We start from the raw sequence: 9,549 nt of genomic DNA on the forward strand, positions 1-9,549 counted from the left end.
TATCTTCATCTAAGTGTCATCACGACGCACATTTTTCACTGCCCTGTATTTTATTATGGAAAAAAAACAAGTGAAAGGGAGGCACTTAGCCACGCCCCCCAGCCCCCACTTTGATGTGCGCAGCGACCAGGCTGCGGCCTTCGTGTCTACATGGGACGTTTAAGTGTTTATTCTTAAATATATAATTCAATGTTGGCTAAACTTAATCCAAGATAATGCATTAAGACTCTGCCCCTTGGGTCTCTGTCAAACAAGGAGCGCTGCGGTTGTCCCGGGCAACAGAGACATAAAAATGAATAATAAGTAGCTCCGCTATTTATTTATTTCATGTCCTCAGGATTTAGATTTAGATTCGGGCCGCTTATCTTAAAACTCGTCGTTTGGTATTGAAAAACGTTTCTGTCTGGAATAATGGAATAATCCATCCGCTGCAGTGACGCAACGACGCAGCCCGTTTAGAAGGCGTGGCCACGTGCATCATAACCGGAAGTGATGCGAGGTCAGCAGACGAAGCGAAAACGTCAACAACATCAGGTCGGAGTTTGGTCGAGTTCGACGGAGACGCCCGGTTCTGCCCGGTTCTGCCCGGTTCTTCCCGGTTCTTCCCGGTTCTGCCCCGGCGGAGGTCGCGCGGGGAGACATGTGGATCCAGCCGGAGGAGGTGCTGCTGGCCGGGGCGCTGTGGGTGTCCGAGAGGGCCAACCCGTTCTTCATCCTGCAGAGACGGCGAGGACACGGCCGCGGGGGGGGCCTCTCCGGTGAGTCGCACGGGGTCGGGGGACCTGGGCCTGGTTCGGGGGCCGGGGCCGGGGACCGGGACCGGGGACCTGGGCCTGGTTCGGGGGCCGGGGGCCGGGGTTCGGGGGCCTGGTTCGGGGGTCGGGGGCCTGGTTCGGGGTTCGGGGGCCGGGGTTCGGGGGCCTGGTTCGGGGGGCTGGTTCGGGGGCCGGGGGGCTGGGCCTGGTTCGGGGGCCGGGGTTCGGGGGCCTGGTTCGGGGGCCGGGGTTCGGGGGCCTGGTTCGGGGCCGGGGACCTGGGCCTGGTTCGGGGGGCTGGTTCGGGGGCCGGGGACCTGGGCCTGGTTCGGGGGCCGGGGTTCGGGGGCCTGGTTCGGGGGCCGGGGTTCGGGGGCCTGGTTCGGGGGCCGGGGGTCGGGGGCCTGGTTCGGGGGCCTGGGTTCGGGGGCCGGGGTTCGGGGGCCTGGTTCGGGGGCCTGGGTTCGGGGGCCGGGGTTCGGGGGCCTGGTTTGGGGGCCGGGGTTCGGGGGCCTGGTTCGGGGGCCGGGGGTCTAGAAGTCAGATCGACTTACTGGCCCCGTTAAGATCTGGGACTCTGCTGAACTTCGTTACTCGAAGCAACTGAGTTTTAACATCCAGACAAATGTCGGTCGATAAATAAATTGATAACAATAAAGTGGATTATTGGTAGTTCAGCTTTAGTGAAGAACGTGGCTTGGGTCTTGTTATTTAAGTACCAGGTGTCGTTCGGGTACCGGCTGTAGTTTGGCTAGCGGCTGTAGTTTGGGTACCGGCTGTAGTTTGGCTAGCGGTTGTAGTTTTGGTACCTGGCTGTAGTTTGGCTAGCGGCTGTAGTTTGGCTAGCGGCTGTAGTTTGGCTAGCGGTTGTAGTTTGGGTACCGGCTGTAGTTTGGCTAGCGGCTGTAGTTTGGGTACCGGCTGTAGTTTGGCTAGCGGCTGTAGTTTGGCTAGCGGTTGTAGTTTGGGTACCGGCTGTAGTTTGGCTAGCGGCTGTAGTTTGGGTACCGGCTGTAGTTTGGCTAGCGGCTGTAGTTTGGGTACCGGTTGTAGTTTGGGTACCAGCTGTAGTTTGGCTAGCAGCTGTAGTTTGGGTACCGGCTGTAGTTTGGCTAGCGGCTGTAGTTTGGCTACCGGCTGTAGTTTGGCTAGCGGCTGTAGTTTGGCTAGCGGCTGTAGTTTGGCTAGCGGCTGTAGTTTGGGTACCGGCTGTAGTTTGGCTAGCGGCTGTAGTTTGGGTACCGGCTGTAGTTTGGGTACCGGTTGTAGTTTGGGTACCAGCTGTAGTTTGGGTACCGGCTGTAGTTTGGCTACCGGCTGTAGTTTGGCTAGCGGCTGTAGTTTGGCTACCGGCTGTAGTTTGGCTAGCGGCTGTAGTTTGGCTAGCGGCTGTAGTTTGGCTAGCGGCTGTAGTTTGGGTACCGGCTGTAGTTTGGGTACCGGTTGTAGTTTGGGTACCGGTTGTAGTTTGGGTACCGGCTGTAGTTTGGGTACCGGCTGTAGTTTGGCTACCGGCTGTAGTTTGGCTAGCGGCTGTAGTTTGGCTACCGGCTGTAGTTTGGCTAGCGGCTGTAGTTTGGCTAGCGGCTGTAGTTTGGGTACCGGCTGTAGTTTGGGTACCGGCTGTAGTTTGGCTAGCGGCTGTAGTTTGGGTACCGGCTGTAGTTTGGCTAGCGGCTGTAGTTTGGCTAGCGGCTGTAGTTTGGCTACCGGCTGTAGTTTGGCTAGCGGCTGTAGTTTGGCTAGCGGCTGTAGTTTGGGTACCGGCTGTAGTTTGGGTACCGGCTGTAGTTTGGGTACCGGCTGTAGTTTGGGTACCGGCTGTAGTTTGGCTAGCGGCTGTAGTTTGGCTAGCGGCTGTAGTTTGGGTACCTGATCCTGGACCGGTCTGTGTTCAGGTCTACTGGTGGGGACCCTGGATGTGGTTCTGGATTCCAGTGCCAGAGTGGCTCCTTACAGGATCCTGCTGCAGACGGCCGACGCCCAGATCTACTGGACCGTTGCCTGCGGTGAGCTGGACCCGGGACCCGGGACCCGGGGCGCCGGGTCGGGCCTCCTGTCTGTTTGAAGCCGTTAGCCCTCAGCTCTGTCTCGCAGGCTCGTCCAGGAAGGAGATCACGGAGCACTGGGATTGGCTCGAGACGAACCTGCTGCAGACCGTCTCCATCTTTGACAGCGACGAAGACGTCGCCACCTTCGTCAAAGGAAAGATCTCTGTAAGCCCCTCCCTGTTTGACTGAGCCGGTTCTTCTTCTTCCGGTAACGAGGGAGGCGTGTCACTTCCTCCAGGGCGTCATCGCAGAGGAGAACCGTCTGCAGCGAGGAGAGGAGGAGGAGGAGTCTGGGAAGTTCCGGGAGGCGGAGCTGAAGATGAGGAGGCTGTTCGGGATGCCTGAGGAGGAGAAGCTGGTGAACTACTACTCCTGCAGCTACTGGAAGGGGCGGGTCCCGAGGCAGGGCTGGCTCTACCTGTCCGTCAACCACCTGTGCTTCTACTCCTTCCTGCTGGGCAAGGAGGGTACGGCCGGCCGACCGCAGAGCGCCGCCGCTGAGCGTGCTGGTTAGGACACGCCTCCTGTGTTCCCTCCCAGTGACCCTGGTGGTGCAGTGGGCGGAGGTGACCCAGCTGGAGAAGAACTCCACCCTGGTGTTCCCGGAGAGCGTCCGCGTCGGCACGCGCCACACGGACCATTTCTTCTCCGTGTTCCTCGACGTCGGCGACGCCTTCCGGCTGATGGAGCAGCTCGCCGCCATCGCCATGCGCCAGCTGCTCGACAACGAGGCCTTCGCCGCCGACCGCTCGCTGCCCAAAGCCTGCAAGGCCCTCAAGAACGTCTCCACGCTCAAGAGGTGCGCCCCCGTGGACGGACGGACCCTGACCTTTGACCTGTGACCCGTGACCTCGGCTGGTTCCCGCAGGGACCTGGATGCCCGGGCTAGGAACGCGCGGTACCGCCTGACGTTCCGGCTGACGCAGGACGAGCGTCTGGACGGGCGCACCGACTGCACGCTGTGGGCGCCGTTCTCAAAGGTGCACGTGGTCGGCCAGCTGTTCATCTCCAGCAGCTACGTCTGCTTCAGCAGCAGGGAGGAGGGGCTCTGCCAGCTGATCATCCCCCTCCGGGAGGTGAGCCGGCCCGCCTGCGGCCGGAGGGGACGGGTCCTGCTCTGCGCTGTCCTCCCACAATCCCTTGCTCCACAGGTGTCCATTGTGGAGAAGGCGGACAGCAGCAGCGTCCTGCCGTGTCCCGTCTCCATCAGCACCAAGAACAAGATGAACTTCCTCTTCGCTAACCTCAGAGACCGGGACTTCCTGGTCCAACGCATCTCAGACTTCCTGCAGCGAACCCCTGACGGCCTGCGGGGCGACGCCCACCCGCTGTCCCTGATTGGTCACTCGGTACGCCTCTTTGTCCCTTACAGCCAACCCAAAGTCTGCGAGCCCGTCCCTGTCCCGTGGTGGTGCGGATCCTGACGGGTGTCTTCTGTCCCTAGGCGTCCGAGGTCAACGAGAGACGCCGTTACCACCGCGGTCTGCCCACCGCCAGTCAGGGTCTGCTGCAGCTGTACCAGCGCAACGCTCCGGAGGACCTGGGACCCAAAGCCGTGAGTCCCAGGACCCACCAGCCCCCTCAGACGGGGGGGTGACCTCCTGACCTCCTGACCTCCGTCCTGCCTCCGTAGATGAAGGAGAAGATGAAAGCGGAGGCGTGGAACATCCATTTCTCCGAGTTTGGCCGAGGTGTCTGCATGTACCGGACCTCCAGGACCCGGGACCTGGTCCTGAACGGGCTCCCGGAGGCCCTGAGGGGGGAGCTGTGGCTGCTGTTCTCTGGTCGGTGTCCTTTCGTTCCTGCCGCAGGGGGACCGTCCCGTCTCTTCACCTGTCACTCTGTCCACCTCTCCAGGGGCGCAGAACGAAATGGCGAGCCACCCTGGTTACTATGGCGACCTCGTGGAGCAGGCCGCCGGCCTGTGCTCATTGGCTACGGAGGAGATCGAGCGAGACCTCCACCGCTCGATGCCCGAGCACCGGGCCTTCCAGAACGAGACGGGCATCGCGGCGCTGCGCCGCGTCCTCACCGCCTACGCCCACCGCAACCCCGGCATCGGCTACTGCCAAGTAATCCGGATACATTTCATGTGAAAGCGAAGGAAAGCAGTTCACGCTAGCGATGAAACCCGATCCCCTCCAGGCGATGAACATCGTCACCTCCGTGCTGCTGCTCTACTGCCCGGAGGAGGAGGCCTTCTGGCTGCTGGTGGCGCTGTGCGAGCGGATGCTGCCCGACTACTACAACACCAGGGTCGTAGGTCGGTACCGGGGTCGTAGGTCAGGGGACAGGAAGAAAGTACCGTGAGCTAAGGGTCTCCGAGCTCCAGCCACCGGGGGCGCTGTCCCAGCCTGGTTTCTGCCCCTGCAGGTGCTCTGGTGGATCAGGGCGTGTTCGAGGAGCTGACCCGGGCCTTCCTCCCACAGCTGCACGGACACATGCAGGACCTGGGCGTGGTCTCCACCATCAGCCTGTCCTGGTTCCTCACGCTGTTCCTCTCCGTGATGCCCTTCGACAGCGCCGTCCTATTGGTCGACTGCTTCTTCTACGAGGGCGTCAAGGTCATCTTCCAGGTCGGTGTCACTTCCTGTGTGGGAACTTAATGAGGAACTCTGAGAGCACAGACCTCCCCCAAGCAGCTCGTTCCACACGGTGATCCGGATCAGCACCAGAAGGTTCTAGATGGTTCTGGTACCTTTAGACACCAGAGCTGATGTTTATTAAATGGGTTTAATGTTAAAATGTAATATTTGTTCCTGACTCCATTCTGGATCCGATCCGGATGAAACTCGGTGGTGAGATAGAGCCCCCCCCCCCCCCCCCCCCCATAAACATGGATCAATAATCGACTGAGATAGTGAGGAGCACGTTTGGAAGCTCCATAGCCTGCAGTGATCCAGGATCCAGGATCTGTTCTGGATCAGCACCTGTTCCTGGATCCGAACCCACTTAGGTCCAGATCCATCCTGTCTGTGACGGACTGAACTGGAACCAGAGCAGTACCTGTGTCTGCCCTGCAGGTGGCGCTGTCTGTCCTCCATGACAACATGCAGGCCCTGCTGGCCTGCAGTGATGAAGGCGAGGCCATGACCATCCTGGGCCGGTACCTGGATCACGTGGTGAATACGCAGACGCCGTCTCCGCCCGTCCCTCACCTGCACGCCCTGCTGACGTGTGGAGACGACCCGCCGCCAGAGGTCGACGTCTTTGACCTCGTCAGGTCGTCCTATGAGGTGAGACCGGCCCCGGGACCGGCCCCGGGACCGGCCCGGTCCGGTTCTTCCGCTAATCTCCTCTTCCTCTCCGAGCAGAGGTTCGGCACGTTGCACTCTGATGTCATTGAGCAGATGAGGTTCAAGCAAAGGTTAAAGGTCATCCAGTCGCTGGAGGACGCGGCCAAGAGGAGCGTGGTGGGTGTTGTTAGCGTGCCGCGGCTAGCATTAGCACGCTCGCCGTGTTCACGGGCGTGTCTGTGCAGGTGAGAGCGATGATGACGGAGTCGGCCTTCAGCATCGAGGAGCTGGAGGAGCTGTACTGTCTCTTTAAGGTTGGACCTGATTCATGACGGGTTCTGGTTCTGTCTGGGGCGGGCTGGTGGGCCGGTTTAATTCTGCTCTCTGATTGGCTGTCCTTCCAGTCCAAACACATGACCAGCTGCTACTGGGGCTCCAGCAGCTCTGCCGCCGAGCGCCACGACCCCAGCCTGCCGTACCTGGAGCAGTACCGGATCGACCCGGTCCAGTTCACCCAGCTGTTCGCCGCGCTCGCTCCCTGGGTGTGTGGGAGCCACACCCTCACGCTGTCGTCCCGCCTCTTCAGGCTCCTGGACCAGAACCAGGATGGCCTCGTCAACTTCAAAGAGTTCATTACTGGACTCAGTGGGTCCTTCAGAACCTCCTTCAGAACCGCTCTGACGTGGTTCTCGTCGTGACGGTCCTGCTTGTCGTCTCCAGGTGGGATGTATCACGGAGACGTGACGGAGAAACTCAAGCTGCTGTACAAGCTCCACCTCCCCCCAGGTAACGGTTACTCTGGAGGCAAACCAGGTGTGGCGTCATTTCCTGTCAGCTCGTCCTCTGCTTCAGTCAGTCTATCACAAGGGCCGGATTAATAATCCACCGGACTGGGGCCGGATTAATAATCCACCGGACTGGGGTCGGATTATTAATCCACCGGACTCTGGTCGGATTATTAATCCACCGGACTGGGGTCGGATTATTAATCCACCGGACTGGGGTCGGATTATTAATCCACCGGACTGGGGTCGGATTATTAATCCACCGGACTCTGGTCGGATTATTAATCCACCGGACTGGGGTCGGATTATTAATCCGCCGGACTGGGGTCGGATTATTAATCCACCGGACTCTGGTCGGATTATTAATCCACCGAACTGGGGTCGGATTATTAATCCGCCGGACTGGGGTCGGATTATTAATCCACCGGACTCTGGTCGGATTATTAATCCACCGGACTGGGGTCGGATTATTAATCCACCGGACTGGGGTCGGATTATTAATCCACCGGACTCTGGTCGGATTATTAATCCACCGGACTGGGGTCGGATTATTAATCCGCCGGACTGGGGTCGGATTATTAATCCACCGGACTCTGGTCGGATTATTAATCCGCCGGACTGGGGTCGGATTATTAATCCACCGGACTCTGGTCGGATTATTAATCCGCCGGACTGGGGTCGGATTATTAATCCGCTGCTGGATCCAGATCTTTGGTTTCTCATCTGATTCTTACACAAACTGTGTCTGATCCAAATCCTCAAATACAGGAGATCGGATCTCACTGACACTGTGTGTCTCTGTGTGTGTCTCTGTGTGTGTGTGTGTGTGTGTGTCTCTGTGTGTCTCTGTGTGTGTGTGTGTGTCTCTGTGTGTGTCTCTCTGTGTGTGTGTGTGTCTCTCTGTGTGTGTGTGTGTGTCTCTGTGTGTGTGTGTGTGTGTGTCTCTGTGTGTGTGTGTGTGTCTCTGTGTGTGTGTCTGTGTGTGTGTGTCTCTGTGTGTGTGTGTGTGTGTGTCTCTGTGTGTGTGTGTGTGTCTCTGTGTGTGTGTGTGTGTGTGTGTGTGTGTGTGTGTGTCTGTGTGTGTGTGTGTCTGTGTGTGTGTGTGTGTGTGTGTCTCTGTGTGTGTGTGTGTGTGTGTGTGTGTGTGTGTGTGTGTGTGTGTGTGTGTGTGTGTGTGTGTGTGTGTGTCTGTGTGTGTGTGTGTCTCTGTGTGTGTGTGTGTGTGAGTGTGTGTGTGTGTGTGTGTGTGTGTGTGTGTCTCAGCGTTGTGTCCTGAGGAGGCAGAATCCGCTCTGGAGGCGACGCGTTTCTTCACGGAGGACGTACCTCGAGGTAAAACCCGGTCGGCTGCTACCACTCTGCAGTACTTGTAGTACTGTAGTACTGTGGTACTGTAGTACTGTAGTACTGCTAGCTGTGTTGATACTTCAGGAATAAAGTTCAATCTGCTTGATTTGCATGAAAAATCCTCTCGTTAACAAATTATGACTTCTCCTTTCACTCACACTCATCTTCCTCCTCTCTCTTCCTCTTCCTCCTCTTTATCTTCCTCTTCCTCTTTTGTGATGTCGCCCTCTAGAATCTTCCTTCCTGTCTGATCTGGATCATTTGGGGCAACAGGAAGTGACTGCAGGTGTGTATCCTGTTACTCGAGACACCTGTCGCTCCGCTGATCGGTCCGTTTGTTTGCGTCGTCATGGTAACCGGGATTACACCTGAAGGCGTTCGGCTGTGAGACTGGTCGGATTTAATCCAGAACACAAAGCTTGAAACCACTTCCTGTGACATCGGCGATGGGGGCGTGGCCAGAGGGGACACATCCTGGCGGACATCATGTCGGCGCGTTTTGAACGCCCGAGTGAACAAGCGGCTCCTGTCTGTGTGCAGGTGAGGTGGGGAAGGATCCAGGTGAAGGCCAAGAGAAGAAAGGTAAACGCTCCGTGCACATCAAGGGTAAAGCTAAGCTCCGCCCTGTGACATCATTCAGGTGGAAGCGCTGACTCCCAGCACGTTAATGGGATTCGTTCAGTCTCGGGTTCAGGGTCTCAGGTTAGCCACAGACTCAGGTGTGATGGTTCCGCCTTCTACTCACCTGTGTGCTTTCAGAGAAGGTGAAGGACTACAGGTACTACCTGAGGATGTGGGCAAAAGAGGAGGAGCCCAAGACGGAGACCATCAAAGACCTGCCCAGGATGAACCAGGTCTGTCTCACCTGTCTGTCTCACCTGTCTGTGTCTCACCTGTCTGTGTCTCGCCTGTCTGTCTGTGTCTCGTCTGTCTGTGTCTCACCTGTCTGTCTCACCTGTCTGTCTGTGTCTTGCCTGTCTGTCTGTGTCTCGCCTGTCTGTGTCTCGTCTGTCTGTCTCGTCTGTCTGTGTCTCACCTGTCTGTCTGTGTCTCGCCTGTCTGTCTGTGTCTCGCCTGTCTGTGTCTCACCTGTCTGTCTGTGTCTCACCTGTAGGAGCAGTTCATTGACCTGTGTAAGACTCTGTACAACATGTTCAGTGAGGAGCCTCTGGAGCAGCAGCTCTACCACTCCATCGCCACCGTCGCCAGCCTCCTGCTGCGTATCGGAGAAGTTGGCAAGAAGTTTAACAATGGCAGCAAAAGGACGGAGGACGCTGCCGCTCAGGCTCCACCCCCTGACCCTCGGACAGAGGAGGGGCTCGGTGAGGGGGACTCAGGTGAGTCTCAGGTGTGCCAGGCTCTGGCCGAGGCCCAG

At 58.2% G+C, this 9,549-nt stretch overlaps 1 protein-coding gene across 1 annotated transcript in view; it reads left to right on the forward strand.

Moving 5' to 3' along the window:
• Positions 1 to 551: 551 nt before the first annotated feature.
• The window catches only part of LOC137895135 (TBC1 domain family member 9B-like), a 12,984-nt gene continuing 3,986 nt past the window's right edge, over positions 552 to 9,549 (forward strand). Inside the window, exons 1-22 of the mRNA XM_068740620.1 lie at positions 552 to 758; positions 2,654 to 2,764; positions 2,853 to 2,971; positions 3,045 to 3,273; positions 3,347 to 3,605; positions 3,675 to 3,882; positions 3,958 to 4,206; positions 4,251 to 4,361; positions 4,440 to 4,590; positions 4,664 to 4,878; positions 4,952 to 5,069; positions 5,180 to 5,382; positions 5,830 to 6,042; positions 6,121 to 6,219; positions 6,288 to 6,356; positions 6,447 to 6,687; positions 6,763 to 6,855; positions 8,112 to 8,159; positions 8,407 to 8,460; positions 8,715 to 8,756; positions 8,934 to 9,028; positions 9,289 to 9,543. Of these exons, the coding sequence (XP_068596721.1) occupies positions 641 to 758; positions 2,654 to 2,764; positions 2,853 to 2,971; positions 3,045 to 3,273; positions 3,347 to 3,605; positions 3,675 to 3,882; positions 3,958 to 4,206; positions 4,251 to 4,361; positions 4,440 to 4,590; positions 4,664 to 4,878; positions 4,952 to 5,069; positions 5,180 to 5,382; positions 5,830 to 6,042; positions 6,121 to 6,219; positions 6,288 to 6,356; positions 6,447 to 6,687; positions 6,763 to 6,855; positions 8,112 to 8,159; positions 8,407 to 8,460; positions 8,715 to 8,756; positions 8,934 to 9,028; positions 9,289 to 9,543 (3,300 nt within the window). The 5' untranslated portion in view covers positions 552 to 640. The remainder of the gene's footprint in view (positions 759 to 2,653; positions 2,765 to 2,852; positions 2,972 to 3,044; positions 3,274 to 3,346; positions 3,606 to 3,674; positions 3,883 to 3,957; positions 4,207 to 4,250; positions 4,362 to 4,439; positions 4,591 to 4,663; positions 4,879 to 4,951; positions 5,070 to 5,179; positions 5,383 to 5,829; positions 6,043 to 6,120; positions 6,220 to 6,287; positions 6,357 to 6,446; positions 6,688 to 6,762; positions 6,856 to 8,111; positions 8,160 to 8,406; positions 8,461 to 8,714; positions 8,757 to 8,933; positions 9,029 to 9,288; positions 9,544 to 9,549) is intronic.

Source organism: Brachionichthys hirsutus, chromosome 6 (genome assembly GCF_040956055.1).
Source record: "Brachionichthys hirsutus isolate HB-005 chromosome 6, CSIRO-AGI_Bhir_v1, whole genome shotgun sequence".
In the NCBI taxonomy this organism is placed as follows: Eukaryota; Metazoa; Chordata; class Actinopteri; order Lophiiformes; family Brachionichthyidae; genus Brachionichthys; species Brachionichthys hirsutus.